This window comes from Podarcis erhardii, assembly GCF_964252035.2.
Source record: "Podarcis erhardii genome assembly, chromosome: 9".
NCBI lineage: Eukaryota > Metazoa > Chordata > Lepidosauria > Squamata > Lacertidae > Podarcis > Podarcis erhardii.
The window spans coordinates 50,160,144-50,186,507 of NC_138512.1; the positions used below are offsets into that span (position 1 = coordinate 50,160,144).

Sequence of the window (26,364 nt, forward strand, 5' to 3'; positions counted from 1 at the left end):
ACTCTTTGGAAAAGTTATTGCTGTTGGAAGACTAGGAAATCAGGTTATTTAAGAAACCACTGACTAAGTCAGTCTTGCCCCTTAATGACTTCTGCATAACCCACAGTAAGCCTTCCTTTTCTTTGTTATTGAATTATGCTTTAAAAACACCCTGTTTGACTCTTGAAGATTAACCAACAGGATAAGTATTCCTTGCCATATGTTCAGGTTTTACTGGTCTTATCCTAGCAATTAAGTTTTCTGTAGCCTTGGAGCTGAAGAATTAACTCACAGACTTTCAATTTATAAGTTGTAGCATTCTGTTTCATCAGCAGTCCGAGACCACTGTTGCTAGGAAATTTTTGAGAAAATGTATAAGTTGGGAAATTTGCTTTGCACATCACCACGCTACTCAACCAGCATCTGCTATTAGAGTTAAATAAAACAGCACTGAGAATGCACAATCGAGGTTCCTCATTATTGAGAACCTGCATGTATAGAACAGACCACCATCTACAGATGTCCCCCAACCAAGTGGCAGGAGGCAGGGGGTAGGTTGACATAATAGAAAGAACAATGGTTAGAGTGTCAGACTAGGACTTGGCAGTAAAGGTAAAGGTACCTCTGACCGTTAGGTCCAGTCGCAGACGACTCTGGGGTTGCGGTGCTCATCTTGCTCTATAGGCCGAGGGAGCCGGCGTTTGTCCACAGAAAGCTTCTGGGTCATGTGGCCAGCATGACTAAGCTGCTTCTGGCAAACCAGAGCAGCGCACGGAAATGCCGTATACCTTCCCACCAGAGTGGTACCTATTTATTTACTTGCACGTTGATGTGCTTTTGAACTGCTAGGTTGGCAGGAGCAGGGACCGAGCAACGAGCTCACCCCGTCGCGGGGATTCGAACCGCTGACCTTCTGATCAGCAAGCCCTAGGCTCTGTGGTTTAGACCACAGCGCCACCCGCATCCCTAGGACTTGGCAGACTAGGGTTCAAATCTCCATTCAGCCATGAAGCTCATTGGGTGACCTTTGGCTAGTTGATGCCTCTTAGCCTAACCGACCTCATGGGGTTGTTGTGAGGATAACATGGACATGGGGGAACCATATATGCCACCCTGAGCTCCTTAGAGGAATAAGAATAATAATACATGTTAGATATCTGCAAGGAATATATCTTACACAGAGAGAGAAGGCCATAGTTGAGTGATATGCAGAAGGCCCTGGGTTCAGTCCCTGGTATTTCCAGGTATAGCTGGGAAAGTACCCTGCCTGGAATCCTGGAGAGCTGCTGCCAGTCAGTGTAGACAATACTGAGCTCAATGGACCAAAGGCCTGACTTAATCTAAGGCAAGTTCCTATGTTGCTTTTATCTGCTGGAAACAAAGGTCATGGATGTTCCTATAGTGACTCTGTTAGCGATACTAGAAGGAGATACAAAGTAGAAACAGGACTATGATGTAGAGCAAAATAATTCTGTAGGAATATGTAAACATTAGAATTTACACAGAACGCTTTAAAAGGCAATAAGTGGCTTGAAGACCACAGCACGGAATGCAATGGGGGTGGAGTGGGGCAAAGAAAAATAGAATAGCTTTCTTGAAATATGTAATTTGCCAAACCACTTAAGGGAACAGAGCTAACTATGAGGAAAGAAGCGTAACAAATCAAGATTGTGAAGCTGCATGGTTTGGATTTATTTTAAGCCTGAAAAAAAGCATGCCAGTGAGGCAGCTACAAATGTAACCCTTCTCTAGGCATAGAAGGAAGCAGGAAAGAACGAGAGAAAAATCTTGCTAGGTTTTGCAGAGGCAAAGAGAAATACCAAACAATATGTCTGCAAAGGTAGCAGGCTTGAAACAAAGAAAGTAAGGAACAACTAATCTGGCAAGTGCAGGCTTTTTAAGGTTCGAATCAGAGCAAGTTGGTTGAAGGAGTTCTTCAGGTAACAGGCTGTTCTGCCTCATAAATGTGCAGGGTGGCAGAAGGGGGGGGGGGAGAACGAGGAAAAACCATAGTTCACTCAGATGGCAAGCCAAGGCTGCTAGTAAGGATCCAGATGTGCTACTCTATAGTCAGGCAATTAATAACAGCAAGGATGGAAGCCAACATTTCTCCAGAAAAATGTTCAAAGATGAAAAAGTGAGGATAAAAGCTGCCGCTTTCTGGGGTGGCACACTGCCATTTTGCTCATCTCTGACTTTCAACATATGGCGTTATTTATTTGTTTTATTTCAAGAAAAGCTTCTCCCCCCCCCATCATTTTCTCTCTCTCACACACAAAGCTAGAGGTACTCAAATCTGAATACAACAAAACTGACTTACCGGTATTTTACTTTGTGCAAAGACAGAAATAACTTTAGAAGGAAAATGTGCTCTTTTTCAATGGTAAGGCAAATCCATTAATTATATGTTCATTAAATCTTTCTCTTCCCTTGACTTCAAATAGTTGCATGCCATGTTACTAGACACTCACATCTAATAACTGCATCTTCCCTTTGTAGACTATGATAGAGACACTCTAGCAATGGGAAACTCTTTCTTCATCATGTTTTATGGACTGACATAAGAGTTGTGGCTGAGTTTCCAACTTCATAGGATTTCACAGTATATTTGTGCTGCTAAGAACCTCAGATGAAAGGCCCATCTGAACCACCATCTCAGCAGCCTGCCTGTTCTGGTGGTGGCTCATTATCATTCCCAAACATATTAGCATGGTGTGGGCTGACTTTTTTGTGCAGCTACCCTGAGCTGACCATGCCATGGGAACAAATAATGTTACACAAAGGGCATATTTACACCAGGCCGTTAAAGCACATCCAGCACACATTTAAAACATATGGCTCCCCCCCCCAAAAAAAATTGGGTACTGTAGCTTATTAAAGATGCTAGGGATTTGTAGCACTGAGAGGGAAAACTACAGTTCCAAAGATTATTTGTGGGAAGTCCTATGCCTTAAATTATGGTGTGGATATGCCTTTAGTAATATAGATAGCTAGAAATAAAAACTGAAGGTTGGTGAGAGAAGGGGAGGAGAACAAGAAAAAATATCCATTACCTCATTTTGATTGCTGTTTTGCATAGCTTGCAAATGGTAAGATATATCACCCAGGCTCCAAAATGAACATACTATAGTGGTCACTATGTGATTGACTTCTTCAGTTTTCCTATTAATTGAATTGTGGGGAGGATGCTATCTCTGAAAGCAAGAAGGCATGCAGCCATTACCTAGGGATACCTTTGCAAAGCAGAACAGCTGGAATGCTTGAGGGACACCTGAAGGCAGTGCCTTGTCTAGCTTACAAATGACTGAGATAAAGAGAATAGAGGAAGAGAAAGGAACTCAATAAAGCATATCTCATAGTTAACACCAAAAAGAATTCTGCCATCAGCCAGCAGTTGTGGCTATGTGTGCAGCTGATCTGTAAGGGCCCTTTTACACAAGCCACACTGGAATGGCAGCTGCTCCTAGAAATCATTGAAGGATAAGAATGCAGGAAAAACACTCTATGTATTGAGATGGTTTGTGTTTGCAGAAGTTTGCTAAAAGTCAGTGCCTACAAAGTTCCATGTAAGCTCTCCCCACTTCACACAGAGATATCTAACCTCTTTGTAACTGAAGTCCACCATCAATGTGAGCGAGTGACCTCCATACTCAGGAGCCTGGTGCACAGAGGTCCTCAGTTTTTCTAGACCAAAGAAGTATGATGTAACAAGCCAACCCCAGGAGCAAGTCTACCATAACAGTAGCAGAATGTGTGGTTAGATAGAGCTACGGAGCCACTGTCCACATAAACCTACAGTGATGGCAAACATGTGTGTGTAGACAGACATTTGGATGATATAGATTTTGTTAAGTAACATGTTTGGTGGGACATTTGTGTTACTGTTGCTGCTTATTTATTGAGTCAGGATGGTGGAGAGTTTGAGACTTGAAGGATTTCTACCTGTCCTTTTCTATCACCCATCTGTCTACCTAGAGGCACAAAATACATTTGCTTCCATGTCTGCCATCACACCAAGTTTCCAGTACTTGTGTGGAGTATGTGTATACTACTACACTACGGGTGCAATCAGAGAAAGAAAATAATGAGGCAACTAAGACTTTGCCCTTCCCTTCATATGGTGCTCTATTTTTGAAAAGCACACACACAACTTATAAATCTGGGTTCTATGTAAGGAAGTACATTTCTGAAAATAACCGACCAGCATTCACCCCCACCCCCCTGGTAATAAAAACCAAACCAAGGTCCGTGAGGTAATATCTGTTGCATGATTTATTTTCAGAGATTGTATGGATGAGTGTTAGTTTTTGACAAGCTGCCCTTTTTCATGGTTTTGGCACACTCGGCTTTGCTTGCTGCAAAGGAATTCTGCCGTGTTATCTTGGCTGAAAACTGTGTGAATTACACAAGCTTAAAAATAGAAGTGACACATAGAAGGCATTAAATAAATATTTTTAAGGGCTACTATGTACAATAAATGTGGATCCTCACTGTAGCTTACACAGTTGCTTACTCAAGGGTAGTCCCTTTGTCTGTTTTGTCCCCATGAGTCTGAAAGTCAAAAACTTGGCAAAAAAACTCCTCAAACAATTCCAGATACGAGGTTTATAGCTTCTTCTTTTTTATTTCAGTAAGATTCGGTTCACTGGAGTATTATGTATTTTTGTGTGTGAACTGGAAACAATGTCAACCAAACCAACAATCACTGGGAAATGTCTATGAACACCTTCCAGTATCAGCTCATATTAGCTCACTCTACCCATTGGGATGTCTGCTCCAAACACAACCACATATATGGAGATCCATGTAGAGATTTTGAAAATGAAGACAGGGCTTTTGCACTTTTAACAGTAGAAGAGAACATTTAAGTGGATGTATCTTGTTATGTAAACTTCAGTGCCCTCTTCTACACAACTATTAAAGTTCTAAGAGCCCTGTCCTGGGGTACCTTAGATTTTTACCATGCCAGTACATTTCATTTGGGACACAGGAGGAGGTTTCTATTAACACAGCTAAATGCCACAAAAGGCTTGAGGAACCATTTGGAAACTTGGCTTTTAGATGCAGCTCTGTTTACACGGTATGCTGCTGCTGCTGCTGCAGCATATATTTCTATTCCAGAAAGAGGCTAAATTCATTTGGCCACTGTAAAATAGTAAATATTTTTTATATCTGTGCGGAATGGCCACAAGATGGAAGAGACCAGTTATCAACACAGCCAGATCTTTGTTTGTAACGATTCACCCTAGCGCAGTTCAGTGGTAGAGCATATGTTTTTCATGTAGAAAGTTCTAGGTTTAATTCCTGGCATTTCCATGTAAGACTAGGAAGGACTCCTGCCTTAAATCCTGGAGAGTTACTAGACAATACTGAGCAAGAAGGACCAATGGACTTACTATGTTCCAATTCTGCGGCTCATTTGGTGCTACTCCTCTTTCCCTTTCTTTATGTGCCAGAAGCAAAAAAGCATCAGTTTTTATTCTTGTACACACTCCAGAAAACTACAGCTACCACACCACTGACAACCACATATTTTATCTCCTGGGCTCCCCAGTGCAAAAGCTAGAAAGAAAAATCCTCTAACAGAGAGGACATAAAATGTGTAACTGATAGCAGTTGCCAGTAAAATACAGGATTACTTTCACGGTGCTTACAGGAATGCAGCATTCTATACTTAGCTTTTCTCTATCTTATTTCAACTTGCATTATTTCTGTTGTTTGGCAAATAGATCCAGCCTTGGGGAAAAAACAAAAACAAATGACCAGTTCCTGCACAGGCAGAGAAGCTACTAAGTGATAGTGACAGAGGTAGCAAATCAATAAAAAAGCACCATGGAAGTTAAAACTAGGTATTAAATCCAGATTTTGAGAGCATAGATCTTTTACAGTGCAATCTAATACATGTCTACTCAGACGTAAGTACCATTAAGTTCACTGGGGCTTAGTCCCAGGTAAGGGTATAGCATTGCAGCCTTAATGTTTGTAGCTGGCTTTAGTGGAATCAGGATTCCATCACAAGGGTGTTATCAATTTATGTAATTCACCATCCCCCTGAACAGTAAGAAATGTTTAGTTTTACGTTTCATCATTTCTTTATACATAAGACTATGTCTCTTGGTACTTAAATAGGGCTGTGCAACCTGGATAAATAATTGACTTGGCTTACCTGAATCTGCCGCTGTGATCAGCATGTTATATTGCCCCTTTTTCTCTCGGTCCAAGCTCTGTACAAGGTGGAGCTCCCCATTGGCTGAGAGCGTAAAGGCCCCATCTTCATTTCCACCAATAAGAAGATAGGTCAATTTGCTATTTGGGCCCTGATCATCATCCCTTGCTACAACCTATAGAAGTAATGAAGCACAATATAACTGCAAATCCCTACCCAACGTGCCTTTGTTGGCCATACAATTATTTTTCATGTATCGAAGGAAAAGTGGCCTTGTGCTTGACGGAGCAGATACATCTATTAAAACTGATTAAAACAATGAAAAGATCTGGCATACCTTTAACTATTCCTTAAAGATACCAATTATATTCCCACCCCCAGCCAGCTGCTGCTGTCAACAAAAGGTTGAACGTAGCTATTTAGAAAACAAATGGTAGACATGCATCTATATTTTTAAAAAAAGATTTAATAACACTTCAGTAACTACACCAAAAAATTACTGCAAAGCAAAAAATTGAGAGAATAAAGAAAAGTGGGTGAAAATGAGAAGCTTTTTAAAAAAAAAAATGAGGTCAAGATAAAAAAAAAGCTATTTAGTTTCTGTTTAATGCACTGTCAAGGGCTAAAACTATCTTAGAAGTATGGAAACAAAACCATGCATTTATATAGTTAACTGGTATATGGTGGTATCAAACCAAATACTTTTGCAAATGAGACAACTTCCACTTGTGCAATAGGACTTCCCCACCTTGTCCTCCTACCTGCGTTGACCCCAAATATGCTCCCAAGGTTTGGGGGAACAGAATAGTTGGAGGTGCAAGGAAGAAAGCAGGGGGGGATCCCATTGTGCAAGTGGAAGTCATTCTCCTCATGAAAGGAGCTACTTAAAACTTGTAGCGCATATTCAGCATAATACAAAATTGACGGCTGACATCCAACAACAGGTTACTCTGATTATGAAGGTGTTGCCTATTATGCACTATTTATTACTTTCTCACACATACTAACCTGGAGAATGACCTTTGGTAACGTTTCCAAGTTTTCTGGGACATTTACAGAATAGGGAGAGAGTTCAAATGTAGGAATATAATCATTTACATCCCTCAGAATAATGCTGACTGTAGTGGTATCAATCCGCGGGCTACTTCCACGATCAGCTGACTGAACTGTTAATGCATAAGAAGGCGTCTTCTCTCGGTCCAAAGGTTTAGCTACTGTTATTACCCCTGTGACAGAGTCAATCCGAAACACATTGTTAGTATTTCCACTGATGATGGAATAGCGAACTTGCCCATTGGAACCCTCGTCTCCGTCTGCAGCAACCACCTGAACCACGTCTGTCCCAGTTAGAATATTTTCAGCAATCTCAACTTTGTATAATTGTTGAGCAAAGACGGGATTGTTATCATTGATGTCAAGGACTATCACAACTACATCAGTAGATGAAGAAAGAGGTGGCTGACCTTTGTCCATGGCAACTACAGTCAAGGTGTAATTAGAAACTGTCTCTCTGTCCAGTTCTCCAGTGAGCCTTACTTCTCCATCAATTGTACCAATACTGAATTTGTTTCTCAAAGGATTTAGCAGATTGTACTCAATGTAGCTGTTTGGACCACTGTCTGGGTCTGTTGCTTGGGCTTTGAAAACAATGGTGTCAATAGGGGTATTTTCTGGGATGTAGGTCAGCTTAGGAGAGATAAAACTTGGAGGGTTGTCATTCACGTCTAGCAGAATGATAGATACTTGTGCTGTGCTTGTGTATCTGGAGGCTGGAAGAGGAGCCATATCATGGACCTGAACAATAAGACTGTAGAAAGATTGGCTTTCACGGTCCAAAGGCTTCCTGATGCTTAGAATCCCATTTTTGTCAATGTTAAATTGGCTTTGGCTATCTCCAGAAGTAATGCTGTAGGACAATTGTGAGTTAGAACCTGAAAACCGAAACAAACAGAAAGAAGAGAGATTTAACCACTTTTAGTCATTAAGGACATAAAGCATGTTAGTTATCCTGAATGTTGCATAATCAATAGCATCCTTCAACTGTTACCACCACATACAGAGAACACATGGAGAAATGGGATTGTGTTTGCTGCACCATGTGAACATCAGTGTGCTCAGTGCAACGTTTGAAAGCAGAGACAACATGCATACAGCTAGAAGATGATCCCTGCACTTGTCACTGGCATATTGCCAGGACCATTTGAAACATGCACACGATTGCTTTAAAAGATGAGAAGTCCTTGATTTATCACTGTGACAGTGCCTTTAGACAAGATCTTGTATGCTGAAAGTCAGTATCACACCACCAAACCTGGTTTTGCTCTGGAGCAGCTGGGGCTGTGATCAGGTTACCAGTTTCTATTAAAGAAGAGATGGTTAAAATTCAGCTGAAGATCAGCAAACATTGCTTTATATGGGATATATAAACTCTCCTACTTGTTAACAAATACTGATTTAGATGTAGGATTGTTGTTCAGCAGACAATCAAGAGTTTCCACAATGATAGCAGATTAATCCGATGAGGTGCTGTGTTGCAATTCTCAGTCATAAGGCTGAGAGATTCTAACTTAATCTTCTGTATAAAATATTAGGCTCTGATAATATTCACTGTCCATGGTGTGACACAACATGCTACACTGGCAGCTGAATTGGTAATCCTTTTCCTGGCACTAGCAAGTTTAAGTCTATAGCTCATGTGTGAGTGATCTATTGAGAACTGCTTCTTGATTCATTGAATAGAAAGGCATAATTTGAATAGAAAGCTGAATTTAAAAAATACAATTTACATTGGGGGGAGGGGTATCAGTTCCTTTTAAAAAGTTCCCATTTAGAAGAAGAACAGTTATTAGGCAGACAAGATTAGAATGGTGAGCAGAGTTTTGGTTAATGGCAACTCAGAGCAGGAAAAACCATAAATAGGTGGCAGAGCACATGCAATACAAGCAAAAAAATTCTCAGGCTAAGAAAGACTCCTGTCAGAAGCCATGGAGAATCACTGCCAGTCAGTGCAGACCAAGGGTTGGGTACCATTTTGCCCAGATATTTTTCATCCACACAGGCATACTGTCAGGTGTGTGGTCTTCTCCAGATGTTGAAGTTTCCTAGTGGGGGAGAGACAGTGACCAAGCAGGATTTATCTCACTGCCCATCAGCTGACAGGGACAGGGGTTAAATACTCTCTTCTGCATGCCCAGTGAACCACCTGACATCAAGGGAGTCACCTGATTGACAGACAGGTGTAGTTTCACTAAAATAGCTCATGGACAAAATCCTGGTGGGCCAAGGCTAGGCCAGATTCCAGAGGTCCCCTACCACTGATACAGTTAATAAGGAGTTTTATGAACCAGCCACCTAACTCAGTATGAGACAAGTTTCCTGTGTTTCTTAAAGGTAAAGGGACCCCTGACCATTAGGTCCAGTCGCAGATGACTCTGGGGTTGCGGTGCTCATCTCGCTTTATTGGCCAAGGGACCCAGCGTACAGCTTCCAGGTCATGTGGCGAGCATGACTAAGTCACTTCTGGCAAACCAGAGCAGCGCACGGAAACAGCATTTACCTTCCCGCCGGAGCGGTACATATTTATCTACTTGCACTTTGACGTGCTTTCGAACTGCTAGGTTGGCAGGAGCAGGGACCGAGCAGCGGGAGCTCACCCCGTCACGGGGATTCGAACTGCCAACCTTCCGATCGGCAAGCCCTAGGCTCAATGGTTTAACCCACAGCACCACCCACGTCCCTGTGTTTCTTAGGTTTCTATATATTTCATGCACTGACAAAAATACCATGCATCCTTACTTCATTGGAATTTAAGGAGCCTAACTCAGCAAAACATTGCACCAAAAGCTGGTAAGCAGCTCCAAGCATGCTATACACTGGGAAATATATGGTGACAGTTTAAAAACCCAAAACCCGTTCTGTTTGTATTATTCATTATAAAGTCAAACCAACATCTATCACTTTCTCATGTCTCTCCATTAATGGTTGAGAGCTTACAGTGCTAAATAAATAATGTGGAAATTTTATCTGACTAATTGGTCATAAAGATTGAGGTTTGCATTTAATGGCTTTCATTTTCCATCAAGCCCTTCCTCAACAGTCTTTTTTTCACTTTTTGTAAAACTTGATATTAGTTATTGATACAGTCAATTGCTTTATTCTTTATGCTAACACTTCTCAGTAGCAATCTGAGGTTCTTAGGGGATAAATTAAGCCCTGTAATATTCAGTGAATCAATCATGGCTATTTATTATTCTAAAACTGAAAAGATGCTATTTCATTTTAGTGTTTATATATAGATGATGTATTAAATAACATTCTGCATACATTTTATGCCAGACCTAAATGAAAACTTGATCCTATATTTACCTTACACTTTAGCAGAGCTCTCTACAGGAAAAAAAAATGCATTGATGGGGGGGGGGATGTATATAAGCCAGAAATTGAAGGGGGAAATACCCTATTTAATAACTGGTAATTTATTAGCTGGTAGCAATTTTTCAACTGATTTAAATAGGAAAAAATAAGACTATAGAAGCAAGACAACAATTTTGGAATCAATACTGAAATGGAGTCATGGCAGTGAAGTCTTTCACATTTATCAACTGAGCTGGTGTGATATTTTGAAATGTTTAGTTCTTCAGGGAACTTATAACAGTTTTCAATCCAGTTACTGTGAGGAAAAGGAAAGTTGCCAATTTAACTGGGATTAAAATCTTACAGAGGCAGAATATTAGGAGGAGGGCAATGCAGAGAGGAACCTGAAAAAGTGGATAGATGGAAAATGAGACTTGAATAACATAAAATACGACACTGTGGCCAACTTCTGGCTACCATTATGAGGAGCTCTGCTGCTACCATAGAACATAAAATTTTCTTCTACTTCTAGCCACCAATGGTAAATACAGGTCACCAATATTGGTAAATACAGGTCACCAATATTGGTTCCAAAAACGCCCTGAATAAACAAAACATCTCCATTTTCATCACCACCAATGAATTATTGGGGAATGGATTTCACCACAGCCCTGGCTGAAAGTAGGGATGGGGAAGGCGTTCAATTTTGTTTGCCCTCTATTAGAAAACAGCTAATTGACATTACTCAATCCAATACAAGGACAGAAATACAGCTATCCTCAGAAATTCTCACGCACCCAAATTCTAAACAAGAACCTCGAGAACTCGTTGCCAATCACAGCACAAAAGAATGAACTAGATTGACTGATGGTCTCAGTATAAAACATTCATATATTTACATCAGATTATGTTTGAAATTGGTTTGAATTTTACAATCCAAGAGAATAAGCAGCCTTCTTTCAATTATTGTTAAATTACATCTCGAAGGTTAACTGATATTATTTTCACAATAAGCATTTCCCCATATTTTGGCATCAGCTCCTGGTCATACAATAAAAATTTGCAATGCTGGGTTTTAAAGCTGCTTTGCAGTTAAACTTTAAAGTGGATCAAACAATAAAAAATATCATTTATTTGTTCAGGATTTGAAAGTTATAGTTAATTTTCTTTGATGTTCATTTGTTCATAGAATGCCAAAAAAACCCAAAATTTAAGTTAATAACTATTGTTTTCAGAGAGTGTGTTAAACAGGAAATGACACTGGATATTTAGCATCTGAACTCTCCTTCCATCTTCATCATTGTTTATACTGTGGAAAAACAGGAAATTTGCCAGAATCCTGCCAATCTGTTGTTTCTAGATTCATTCTTGGAACATGCAGAAACAGACAATGTCTTAAGGAGAATGAAGTTTCAAAGTACAGCTGGATTATGTTTTCTTGGATATTTGTTGAGACATGGGTAAGCTTTTGATCCATTTACAGGAAAACATTGGCATTATATTGACAAAATTAGCCATGCTTGTTCCATTGAAATCAGTGGAAGAAGGCGATCCTTGCCTAAATTAAGTCTCAACAATTTCCACAATATATCTTCAAAATAATTATATTGATAAGATACTTTATATGAATTCTTATCAGTGTAAACACAGTGGTACCTCAGGTTACAAACACTCGGGTTACAAACACTTCAGGTTACAGACTCCACTAACCTGGAAGTAGTACCTCAGGTTAAGAACTTTACCTCAGGATGAGAACAGAAATCATGCGGCAGCGGCAGCGGGAGGCCCCATTAGCTAAAGTGGTACCTCAGGTTAAGAACGGTTTCGGGTTAAGAACAGACCTCCAGAATGAATTAAGTTCGTAAACAGAGATACCACGGTATATTGAATACTGAAATTAGAGGGCGTTTACAGTCTTTACCCAATACAGTGGTACCTCTGGTTGCGAACAGGATCCGTTCTGGAGGCCCGTTCGAAACATGAAAAGAACGCAACCTGCAGAGGCGCGGCTGCGCACACGCGGGTTGTGATTTGCCACTTCTGTGCATACATGTGATGTAATTTTGCGCTTCTGAGCATGCACGAGTGGCAAAACCCGGAAGTAACCTGAAAGAACATAACATGAAGCGGACGTAACATGAGGTATGACTGTAACCTGAAGAAAGTTGGTCACACTCAGGGCTTTTTTTCAGCAGGAAAGTGCCTTCCAGCACCTCTTCCCACACCATGCCTTTGCCTCATGAGAAGACTATCCCTGGAACACGAAGAGGACATCCTTTATGGGCACTGGAGAAGGTCTTTTCATGAGCCAGAGGTGCAGCGGGGCTTTAATGAGGCTCTTCAGCCTCCTGGGCTAACAGCTGATGTGCAGGAAGAAGCCTCCCTGTGTGTCAGCTCTGCAATCTGCCCTGTCTCTCAGGCTTCCGTGTGCAAGCAGAAGGGACAGGGCAGATTGCAGAGCTGACGCACAGGGAGCTCACAGCGTTCACAGAGCAGCCCTGTGTCTTCGGCTGGCGCAGAAGCAGGAGGGACAGGGCAGCATTCCTGCACCTTTTTTTCTAGAAACAAGCACTGGTTGCACTGAATATCGCCTGGTCTATGCTCTGTAGCAACACCATGTATCTGCTACATGTTCTAATGGCCCACTTTAATAATATCATGCGATAATAACACATTTGAGCTGACAAAGTAAGTCTCAAATCCAATTGTCAGAGAGAGTTATAAGGTAATTTCCACTGTCATGCTTCTGAATGCCAGTTGCTACAAACAGCAGGAGAGGAGAATGCGGTTATGCTCAGGTCCAGCTTGCAGAATTTCTCTACACAGGTGGTTGGCCACTATGAGAACAGGATGTTGGACCCGATGAGCCAGAAGGCTCTTCTTATGTTCTTATTTGGAATGGAAACCGATCAGGCTAGCATTTTTAAATCAATGCTCTGATTGACATTATGGTCTAGGTGTATCTACAAATGTAATGAGTTCAGTGGGATTTAATCTTAGGTAACTACGTATAGGATTGCAGACTGAATCCTCAAAATGTTTCATCTATCCTCATTTACCATTTACTTAGTGAGTGAAACAAAACTATTTGATATTTATTTCAGATGCTACTAAGGGTGATGTTGATTATAAGTTTTGTAATATATTTATTTATAACTTTATAATAATTGCTGTTCTTTGACCCCTTATGAGAGATAATACTCATATGGTAGTAAGGTGCAAAATTAAATGTGCAAATTAAGGGATCAGGGAAAAAAGACAAAGGGCATTTTTTTAAAAAAAACAACGATACCAAAATTAATCTACAAGTAGGGGCAATCCTATGAACAACAGTTAAATACAATGAGGGATAAAAAGGGGGGAAGTAGGGTGGATTATTAAACTAATATGCAGCATCGTTAGGACAACCCAGAATGCCATGGAAGGCTAGGTTGGGAGGTTGCTATAGAAGCTATGTTTGATGGTGAATTATGATGTGCAAACAGGAAAAAATGGAAAATGCATAAATAATAAATAATAATCAAAAAGAATAAATGTGCAAATATACTCCCAAATGCATACATTTTAAAAATGGGAAAATACATACCATCATCTGCATCAGTAACATTGAAAATAAGGATAGTAGATCCTGGAGGTTGGTTCTCCATCAAAGATGTGCTATATGACGCCATGCTGAATACTGGTGAATTATCATTTACATCGAGTATGTTGAAATAAGCCCTCACAGTGGAGGATTGCCCACCACCATCTTCCGCACGAACTGAAAGAATGTAATATTGCTGCACTTCATAGTCCAACATACAAGTTAAGTTAAAAACTCCAGTGACTGGGTTGAGGAAAAATGTTCCATCTCCATCGTCTTCACTCACAGTGTACGTGATTTCTCCATTCACACCTGAATCTTCATCTGTGGCTAAGATGGCTGCCACTAAAAACCCTAGAGATGAATTAGGAGGGTGGAAAAACCAAAATGGTTCATGTCAAGAGAAAATATGTGTCCTGCTATCCATTATTATAAGTGTGTGTCATCATAGCCATGAACAGTATTTAAATGATAGTTTATTTAAGAGCATTTGTATCCTACTCATCAGTTTAACAGGAATTGTAAAGAATCAAATCCACAAAGTTGGACACATGATCACCTTATTTTTTTATAAAAAAAGCCTGTGGGGGAGGGGGAAGAAAATATACACTCAAAATATACCCTGGCCTGGTTCATACATAACACTGAGCCATGGTTTCTTCAACAAATGGCGAGTTTTCTACAAGTTGTTCCACAAATGATCAAACAAGCCACAGTTTGTTTTTCCATAAATTTCTTTCTTTTCCAGCTGCTCTTGCCTCATAGCTTTTTTTAGTTTGGTGAGCTTCTGGGCTGGGGTGGTCAAACAAACCATGGTTAAGGAAAAGTACTGATATCACACATAATGCCAAACCATAGTTAAAACAAATCATGGTTTGTAGCTAACAACTAACCATTGTTTCAGTTTGTGGTTTGCTGGTAGGAAACAAATCCTTGTTAAACCACTAGGCAAGGTTTACACAGCACATTAAGCCTTGGTGTGATTTGTGAACTCTGCACAGCAGCTTAACTATAGTTTGTTCACTGCCAGCAACCCTTACTATGTCAAAGAATCGTAGAACTGTAGAGTTGGAAGGGTAATGTTTTAGTAATCCAGTTTAGTGTTATGCGACAACAAAGCCACTGAATATATATTCAAACCAAAATTTCTGCCCAGCAAAATTTTAACTGAAGTTGAACTTTTTTTCCCTCCTTGGAAAAAAGCATGATACAGTTATGTTCTTAATGGGAAAATGGTGTTCAAGTTAAGTCCAGTAAAACTCCATGTTTCAATATGGTGTACTACCCTATTCCCTCATAGACCTCTGAGAGTATAATTTCACATTTATAACTTTTCCAAAGAGATAACATAACCTCCTTTCGCAGCCTCTTATGCATAGGTGTGTCAAGAACTCCTGATACGTAGCGAGATATGGTCAGCAGCTAATCCCTATACTTGCTGGTTTTGAATTTCACTTCATACTTGAAACAGAATATTATATAGTGCTTCAGATATCGAATGTGTTTTCACTCATTCTAAATTCTGTTCTTATGCCAGTCAAAGAATGATATTTTTTTTAAAAAAGAAAAAGAAACAGAGGGAATCTAGTGAACTTATTCTCGCTACTCCACCTGTACAAGCTTGGAAAAGAGAGAGCTGGGCTAGTTCAAGCTAACTTTTGGATAATAATGTGCATATATTTGCCTATCTCTTCTGAGAGTGACAACCTCAAATTGTAGTAATTGTAGTAGCAATTTAAGAGTTTTATGGAACAAGGGCAGCCAAGTCCATAGTGTGCAGTAAACAAAAACATAAGCAGAGAATTGATGCACAAATCAGTTAAGCCTAGATACCTGGCCCTTTTAATGTCGTTCATTATTTAACTGGTATTGAATTTGCTGAATCCACACAAGAACATAATATTTCCAAAGAAGTCTGAGTTATTACAGCTGTTAAAAGCACGAGGAAGCAGGAATGATAAGGACAGTAATGACATCTACTATTCACCTGGAGTGGTATCTTCTGGTATGTCAAAGGAATAGCAAGGTTTGGAGAACTTGGGTATATGATCATTAACATCACTAATAGTAATGTTTATCCTCATATCTGAAGACTGCAGGCCATCATCAGCACGAACTAGCAGAGAATATTTAGAACGGCGTTCTCGGTCCAAACGCTTGGTGGCTATCAACTCTCCCGATTCTGGATCGATATGGAAGCTGTCATCTGCACCACTGATGATGGTGTAAGTTACCAGAGCATTTGCACCCTAAACAGTGACAAGAAAAGGTCAAAGTGCATTATATTTTCATCCAAATTAACGGCAAGCTTTTGCACTGATTCTAAGAATTTTAAAGAAATTTTCAAGTAAGTAAGTAAGTAAGTAAACCATGGATTTGGAATGATCATATCACTTTTATATTAAAAAGTAAACAGAAAAGTTAGAGTACGAAGAGCTAAGATTGGAATCTCCCTATAATGTTCCTCAAGACTCCCCGACAGAAAAGATTCCCTTGCCAAATAAACATTTTTTGCACCAATCTGTCATTCCTGATGTATTTACTTGAACTGGCACTGATCATATAAAAGAGAAAGATACTGCTGTACCCCTTCTGTACCCAGCACTCTGCAAAAATGGGCCATGTGATGTTGTGTTGTCAGGTGACTGACTGGTGGGCAGCCCTTCTGATTCCAGGATTCAGGATCCTTAACTGGGGGAGCCAGTTCTTCACCCCTACTCCACTATAGCACCTGGTTAAGAGATGCTGGTTAAGGAAGAACTGTGAGGGGAGAGACTTCACCAGGCAAGGCTTTCTTCCACCTGCATTGCCCCACCCTCCAGTCTCTGCTTCTCAATTTGCATTGTATTATTTTATGCACTGTGACTTGCCGTTGTTTTATTGATTATAGTTTAGAATTTTTTTTAATTGTTAAGAGTTGATTTCTGTTTAATTTTTATATGCTGGTATTTAATATTAGTCTATACTATTCTAACAGATTGTTGAATATTACTTTATTTGATATAAGTTGCCTATTTTAAAGTTATGTTTTATTATCACATTTTTGTATTGGATTAGATTGTTATATGGTGTACATTCTTTGTTTCTTCAGCTTGTAAACCACCTTGGGTATTGTAAAATAGAAAGACGGTATACAAATTAAAAGTGATGATGATGATGATGATGATGATGATGATGCTATAGCTGCAGCTTGCTTTTGGGGGAACCTGGAGCCTAGCTGGGGTAGGACAGGTCAGAGCTGAGCTAAGTCTTGAGGAAATCGTATACGCATATGAACTTTTTTGGATGGCTGATATGAAGCAGAAGGTGGTGTTTCATACTGAACATTGTCTTGTAAAACACACTTCCTCATTCTGGTGATTCACAATACTATGAAAACAAACAAAATGTTTATCTGTTCAATGGTATGGCAGGGAGCACTGCTCTCACTCTGAATGGACTTCAAAGCCATGTAGTCAAGCAAATTTGTCAATGTGATGATATCATCAAGCCTCATCAGAGTGAGATAGTGCGTCTAGTTTTTACTGTGATTGACTGTGTTATGTTGACCAATGTAACTGGATGTGTGGATAAGTAACATTTTCTATATGATTCCTGATAGACTGCAGTTCTCTCACGAAGAAATTGTTTTTTAAAAATGCACTGTGCAGTAGTTGTGAAAAGGCAGGAGATGACACATAAAAAGAGAAGCAAGGGGTTTGAGAAATCTTTGACTCTGAAAACCCTTCTTTTGCCTCCACATTTCTGTGAACAAAAATTCACTGTAGTCTTACTTCCTTGCCTACTCAGGGGATACATTCCACAGTATTACTTTCATACTCAATGTCTGTGCAGTGTGTAGAACACTTACTCGTAAAAGTATAATTAAAATGTTTGAACAAATTCTTTCAATAATAATCTTATATTACTCAAGTGTTACATTCTTTATCATCCAAGTGTGATACTTCATTTTTACAACAATGTGACTCAGCTATAGACTCTTCTACCATAACTGCTGCTGTGCGGAAGGAGCAAATCCTATAAATTAGGCAAGTAAGAAGAAAATCTAGTAACTTCCTGTCAACACTTTTGAAGTAAAGTAGTACTGTGCTGTGAGATATCATAGCTATCATTAATATTCATCCCATGGCACTAGAGAAAATGTTACACCTTCTGTGCAGATTGCAAAACAGTGACCACCTTGATCCCATTAAGTTGAATATTAGCCAAATGCAGCAATCAAATTCTGTCATATGAAACACTCTTTTACACGTTTAGGGAATGGGTTTCAAAGAAGCCTTAACCTAGTCTTGTCATTTGGCATGCACACTTTTTAAAACATGTCACATGTTCAAGTAGAGGTTTTTGTATGTCATGGATTTCTAACACTCTACTGAAGCTTAGAGGCTTTCTTGGAGATAGACACAGTGACAGAAATTTCCTTCAGGCATTAATAACTGTCAAATTACTCAACTTTGGACATGCTGGCTAGCCCTGCCACTGGTGACTATGCAATTAACATAAATGACTGCTGTGACATAGCTTTCACAGATACAACTGGACGCATGAAGATTTCCATACGATTTGGAACTCTGGGACGTGTAGAAACCTTATTGCAAACGAATGTATGTGCACTATAGGTGGTCAAGCTACTGGTATGAACATCAAGATGCAGCACTCAGATCCTGTGTCGAAAATGAACATGAGGAGACAATGTCTGAAGAGGGCAAGCAATATAAAAAAATGAAATCATGCCATGCAAGGCAGACACAGAGAAAAGGAAGAAATGTGTACAGTGGTGTATGGTGCCTTAAACCCCCCATGTGGCTCTCCAATGTTTAGGAATCTGCCACCTCACACATTTCTGCAAAATGTCATGAATCTATTTGAGGGGGCTGTGGCAAGTGGGGTTGGTCTCTGTGCGGCCCCCAGTATGTAGAAGAAGAGTTTGGATTTGATATCCTGCTTTATCACTACCCTAAGGAGTCTCAAAGCGGCTAACATTCTCCTTTCCCTTCCTTCCCCATGACAAACACTCTGTGAGGTGAGTGGGGCTGAGAGACTTCAAAGAAGTGTGACTAGCCCAAGGTCACCCAGCAGCTGCATGTGGAGGAGCAGAGACACGAACCCGGTTCACCAGATTACGAGTCTACCGCTCTTAACCACTACACCACACTGGCTCTCTTGGGACCAGAAGAGGAGCTGTTCAGGTGTGCCACATGTTGAGAAGAGGGAGGGGGCATCCGGCAACTGTTAAAAGCCTGTCATGTGGGAGAGTTTGAACCATCTCCCAGCAGAAAGAAGGAGCAGGAAAACAGGAAAACCAAAAACAAAAGGAAGAGAGGGGATGGATGAAAGATAGGCAAGACGAGAGACTAGAAAATAGGAAGTAGAGGACAGACACACAGGAGAGAAAACATTGTATGTTAAATAAAGCAAAGCAAGCAATGTTCTGTGATGGATGAGGGCAATCAAATTAATTTAAGTAAGGTCCCCACTAGGGGAGTCTCTGAGAACAAGAGACCACATGGGGTTCTGAAAAATCCTGGAATCAGGCGCGCAGGGATAGAATGGGCAGTCTCAACTCACAGAAAAAAATTAAACACTTGCATTTTTCCACTCCACGCCACCGTCTTCCAGGCAAAAATCAGTGGGTGGAGTAGAAACAAGGCTGGAAATCTATGCCTAACAACATTGTTGTGACATAAGTGTCCTGCTACCCTTCAAAGAAGCAACAATATCCTACCTCGTCAGCATCCATAGCTGTCAGCTGCATTATTTTAGAACCATCTCCGATATTTTCTTCTACAGTCAGATCAAGCATATCTGTAGGGAACACTGGTGGGTTGTCATTGACATCTTGAAGAGTTATTTCCACCTAGGAAGGAAAGGGGGAAAGCTCGTGATTCATTTATTAAATATAAGTAGTGCAAGTTGCTTAACTTTACATTGAATCAGGTAAGCAGTGCGCAATCTGATGTTTCAGGAACTTTTCTGAAAACACAAACGAGAGAAAAAGTCCCATGATGGTTAAAATTCCACATTGTTTTGAAATCTTCTGAGAAAAAGCCTGTAACCTACATAAAGCTAATTTGACTTGTTGATAGTAACTGATTTTAAATGGTCCTAGTCTAGTTTACGTTGGACATGGTCCACTGACTGACTGTCAATGTAATCCCTAAAAGTTGGACCCCAGAGGATAGCTGCCAAGACCCGGGGCATGGGATCATTCAACCATTAAATGCTGCTTGACATAAAGATGAGGTGGTGTAAAATTCTCCCTGAAATGTTTACATATTGGCATGTCCAACAGCCAGAAAGAAAGAGTGCAACTTTTAGCATTAAAAAAGAGTTCTGATTTGCCCTTCTTTGTATGAGAGAGTTAGGGTTGGTTTTTTTTTAAAAAAAGTCAATATTGGAAGCAAGTTGTTGTAACATCTCTCTGGATCTCCCCCTCTCTCTTTCCATGCTTAAACCCAAACACATTTTATTTTTCACAAGTTCTGTTTATATCTTTTACAAACACTAATGGCAGCATCTGAAATTATTTGCCAAAGCTGTTTACTCCTTCTCTTGTGTAAGCAAGATTGTTTAGTTCTCATGGGCTTGCCGAGGCTGCATTTAAAAAGCCAAGAGCTTAGAGTTCCACTGCTAGGTAGACACATACTAATAATCTCCCAATAAAGAAAAGACAGGCAACAGATGGTTTCTATCTATAGTGAAAGCAAAGGATTCCCAGAAGGCCTGGACCAATAAGTGGTCACCAAAACGTGAAGACCACCAAGAAGATAATGGCATAGTTGGGGGGCAGAGCTGCCTTCAGCAAACATTAGATAGCTGATTGTTTAGCAGGGCTGGAAAAGGGGGGGAGGGAAGAGCGAGGGGCAACTTAAAAGTCAAAAGAGATAAGCGGATTGACAGACAGAAACGTCATTGTACTTCAGCAACCCACTTCATCACTGTTGACAAGAGAGTTCTGGTTTCAGAAACATGGATGGGAATAATCCAAGTATAAAAACCAGCACAAATATCTTTTTGAAACTTGTGTTGTTTGTCCAACAAATTTGCATATCTCCCACTCTTTGGGGGATATGAACAATGCATTACAATACCCGGCTTCTTTGATCAGGAAAGCCAAAATCCAACACATTTTGGCATTTATTTATTTTTGAAATGGAGAATTAAATCAAATCTCAACCGAATGAGGGTAGCAAGAATTTAATGAATAGAAAGAAGCTCAGTGGAAAAATAAATTATGTGATGCTTGCCCGAACTCTTCTCTAATACAGTGCAAACTATACAATTAAACTATACAAATTCTACAATTAAAGCACTATTATACAACTTTGAAATTTATGGCTCATGGTTTCCCCAAAGAATCCTGGGAAGTTTCTTAAGGGTGTTGAGAGTTGTTAAGTGTATTCCCCTCATACACTTGACAGAGTAGTTTAATATCTCTCATGCCATCCAGTCACTCTATGGTGGGAAGAGGAGTCTCCGAATAAATCTCAGCACCCTTAACAAACTACAGTCTCCACGGTTCTTTGGGAGAGGCCAAAACTGTTTAAAGTCATATAACAATGCTTTAAATGTATGGTATGTGCTATATATCAAAATATATGAAGGCAGGAAGTATGATTTTATAAATACCCCACCTGTTTATGTTTTGGATGTTTAGTTTGAATGCTTATAACCTGCTTTATAGCCCTGAGAAGCTTTCAAGGTGGCTTACAAAAGATTCACATAATAAAAATCAATAACAGAAATCATGGTGTTCCTCTGGTGCCAGGATAATTCAGGTGGCATTTCCTTTTTTCATCCTTGGTCTTTTCTGGTGTCACTCTTCAGCCTGTGCCTACAAGGCAGCAGAGTCCGCTGGATCACTTCTGAACAGGGCCAAGCAGCTTGAACTCACTCAGCTTGTGATGGAGGTAGACCTTCTCTGGTTGGCAGTTGCCAACAGCTCCCACGAAGGGCCTCAGAGGTACGTGTATGGAGCTGAGCTGCTGGAACTAACTTGGCCCATGTTGTATCTCTCTCAGGTTGTACCTTCCCATGATAGAAGCTACAATACCAAATATGTATGGCCTAGATACACATGTAAGGTGAGTGACTGCCCTCCACTTGGCCATTAACTCTATTATGAGGTACATATTAATAGACACTCCCTTATACACATTTCCTTGCACCTCTACCGACTGCTCAATAGCAGCACTTCCTACAGGCTGTTCACATTCCTAGTTCACCTGCAGTTCAACCCTCTCCCTCTCTACCCAACCCCATCACAAAACAAAGTCTTCCAGATGCCAACTCCATGAAGGACCTTCTAATGATATCATCTGGGACTAATCCGTTTTAGAAGAAGGCATGGAAAATCCCTTTCTCTGAGAGTAAATGAACTGAGCACGAACTAATTACAAAGATGTAAATCATGGTCTCCTCAAGCCTGTCCTTCCTATGCCAAATTTGCACCTGGAGTTTTCTGTAGCTGCATTTTAAAGCTTCTGAACATAAGAATTAGCATACACATTGCTGATACAGCATCCCAAGCACAAACTCTAGAATTAAACAGCTTAAGAGTTTAATTTTCAAAGAATTAAAGCGCCCAAGAGGTTTGCTGAGGGTGGACGGGGGGTGGGGCGGGGAGAGAAGAAAAACGCTGCAGCGTTGTAATAATTAATTTTAACACATCGACAACAACCATTCTAAGGTCATTAGAAAAGCAAAGATGAATGACTGCTATATGCCACAGCTGCCAATCAAGTCTTGGCCCTTAAACGAGCACAGCTAGAGCAAGCAGTCGTGCTACCAAACCTATTACATTTCACCAGATCCCGTTTCAAGGTACTGCAGCTGCAAAGCTCTGCAGTTTATTTATTAATACCATATATATCACACACAGCTTGTGTTTCAGCTACAAGCTGACATTTTACCACCAGAACCCAAATTCACAATGTGCAACTGGCAGCTGTCCTTTGTAAACATCTATCTAGCTATTGTTTTAAGGTAGCTGTGCAACCTGCATAAGATGCTATGTTACCAGGGAGAACAAATGCTGAAAATTAATGAAGCACACAGAGGATTAATGGAAGGAGAGGCTCTATAACTAGCATTTGGAATGATGAAAAGGAAGGGAAGGAAGAAATAAAAGATGGTTGTGTAAGTTATTCTGAAAACTCTGTGTACTCCATAAAATACAACAGTAATATTAGATGCTGAAGTCCCAACTTAAACTCAGGAACATGGCAAGTTTATTTGAAAACAAACAAAACAAAATTTAAAGACGTGAATGGCTTCGTTTTTTGAATGTTTGTTGCAGATATTTTAGCACTTGGAATCTAACATTAAAACACTGCATAATATTAATGTGAGAGTTGTGTTACCTTCTCAGACAACACAAAGAAGCCTAAGACCCCTGCATTACAAACATACAAAATAGTCATTAAATTTTGACGACACTAACGTAATTCATCTTTTGAGAATATAAATTGCATCCCTCAGTTTCCCCAGAAAACACACATTATTGTTTTCTTTTCCACAATGACACAACCTTTTTTCCTCCTCGGATTTACACTCCTGCATGTGCCTGTTTTAACTGTCAAGCTGTCGATTTTGGGGGCCTGTTGGCAACCAACAAAACTATGTTGTAGTGTGTTGTAGTGTTTGTGGCCCTAGAAAACAAACAGCAACCACACAGCGGGGAATTTAAAGGTGTGCATAGTGCATGCAGAAGTAGGGCTTCCTCCATTTATTAGTATGTATTGTTAATTGTGAGGATATCTTTGGAACGGGACTTCAAATAATGAATTGCTATTATTCTAGTATTTTAGTGTGCTGAATTGCAATCACTCTAGCATTTTAGTTTGCTGGGGGGAAAAGACCAGCAAGGCCAGGCTGGTACTCAGTAATAGTCTGCTACAGGAGAAATGTGGAAGAGGAAAAATGACAGACCCCTTGTCACATACAGCTGAAACAACTGACACCTATATCATCAACGATCAATAGCTCAGCCTGAATAATGACACTTTCCTATGCCAGGCCTTAGGTGGTAGGACTGTTCTTGCTTATTGACAACCTCCCAACCCAAAACAGCTATTGGCCAGCAACACATGGCCAAATAACAAAGATATAGACACAAAGACTAGACGCTGCAGCAAAGGCAGATGTCAACTCTGTCCTCCTGCCTACCCTGGCAACACTATTACAGGACCTAATAATGTCATATACAACATATGGGGTTCATGCATTTGCCCATCTTCCAATGAGATATAAGACATTATCTGCCAGCAATGCCTTTCTACATAGGGCAAACTGGCCAATCTCCATGCAAAAGAATAAATGGACACCAATCAGACATCAGAAATGGCACTATTCAAAAAGCAGTGGGAGAACATTTCTGTCTCCCTGGCTACCCTGTGGCTGACCTTAAGGTGGCTATGCTGGAACACAGGACACAGGAACTTCAAAAGGAGCCTGAAATATGTTGAATTACATCAAGAAGTTCAATGCTATCACTTACAGAACAAATCAAGACAAAGGGTTTTATCTCACTCTGTATTTGTTTATTGACTTACCAATGCCAGGATGTCTGTGTTATCAACAACTCTATTGTGAATGACCACAGTTATCACTGCCTGTACTTTTGCTGCATTTTGTTTGCCTCTGACCTTACTGTTAGTAATTTCAACCATGTGTCTGCAATATATAAGCCTGCAATTCAGGAGAACACTTCATGCATCTCATGAGATGGTCTGCAGTCTACAAAAGGTTCTGCTGTTATTCTTTAACATGACACAAGACTCTTTGTTGTTTATGCTGCAATAGAAGAACAGGGCTACAAGAAGGCTGATCGCCGAAGAATGGATGCTTTTGAATTATGGTGCTGGAGGAGACTCTTGAAAGTCCTATGGACTGCAAGAAGATCAAACCTATCCATTCTGAAGGAAATCAGCCCTGAGTGCTCACTGGAAGAACAGATCCTGAAGCTGAGGCTGCAATACTTTGGCCACCTCATGGGAAGAGAAGACTCCCTGGAAAAGACCCTGATGCTGGGAAAGATGGAGGGCACAAGGAGAAGGGGACGACAGAGGACGAGATGGTTGGATAGTGTTCTCGAAGCTACCAGCTTGAGTTTGACCAAACTGCGGGAGGCAGTGGAAGACAGGAGTGCCTGGCATGCTCTGGTCCATGGGGCCACGAAGAGTCAGTCACGACTAAATGACAACAACAATTTTAAAATGATTTATTTCTTTTCTAATTGGCAAGTATTTTAGGGTGAAAAGATCCTCTCCATAGGGAAAAAAAAAGCATTGTTTCTACTCTTTTCCTCCAACATCTTTTTAACTGCCTAGCAAAAGAAAGGAAACAGGCAGGCCACAAAAATGCTGAGCCAGCTTATATGTGGCAATTATAGTTTGCATTGGCAAGGCAAGCATCTATTTGATAATCCTTTCTACTAACCACTGTGTCCTTGTGCATATATCCCATCAGAGAGCTACGGAAGGAATATGATCTAAGAAGAAAGAGGCCACCCGATGCCTTATTCCATATTTATATTTATTTGCACACTACCATTTCGTTAAAAATAAAACACAGAGGAAACTAGTGTGATGGTGGGCAACTGATTTTGAGAATTCTTTTTGCTCTCTTCCTCACCACGTACATTAATCTGTCACATCCCATAAGATATTCAAATAAGCTTCTCTTTTGCCCCAAAGAAACTAATCACATCTCAAGTCATTCTTTTCACCAGCACAAACAACATCTCAACAAAGGGTATCGTGACATCTTTCAAAACTAACAAATTAGCCAACGAAAGCTGAGTCCAGCTCAATAGCTGAATGAAATGACATCCTTAGTTTACAAGTATATGTGCATGGTTTGTTGGAAGTGGGTTATAAACTGTGATCAACAAACACACACACACACGAAATAACAACATGCCTCTGATGAAGTGGACTCTAGTCCACAGAAGCAAATGACGTAATTAATTTACAAAAAGGTGCCACAAGATTCTTCATTGTTGTTTTTCCTGCAACAAATTAACACTCTGGGAATGTCTATCTTCATAGTGGAGCTGCCTTTAAAAACTTCCCCAAAATTTCAGTTAGTCTAAATACAGCAGGGACCAGCCAAAGGGAATATATCTGCCATTTCTGAAACAACTGCATTGGCTGCTGGCCCATTTGCAAATTCAATTCAAAGTACTTGTGCTTATCTTAGCTCTCAATGGCTTCATGTCAAAGGACCTAGAGGGGCACCTTCTCCTACATTAGAGGTGACAAATCTTCTTAAGCTTGAGGGC

At 40.2% G+C, this 26,364-nt stretch overlaps 1 protein-coding gene across 1 annotated transcript in view; it reads right to left on the reverse strand.

Moving 5' to 3' along the window:
• The window catches only part of FAT4 (FAT atypical cadherin 4), a 140,966-nt gene that overhangs the window by 45,573 nt on the left and 69,029 nt on the right, over positions 1–26,364 (reverse strand). Inside the window, 5 exon segments of the mRNA XM_081876537.1 lie at positions 6,146–6,320; positions 7,154–8,076; positions 14,085–14,435; positions 16,069–16,330; positions 19,807–19,938. Of these exon segments, the coding sequence (XP_081732663.1) occupies positions 6,146–6,320; positions 7,154–8,076; positions 14,085–14,435; positions 16,069–16,330; positions 19,807–19,938 (1,843 nt within the window).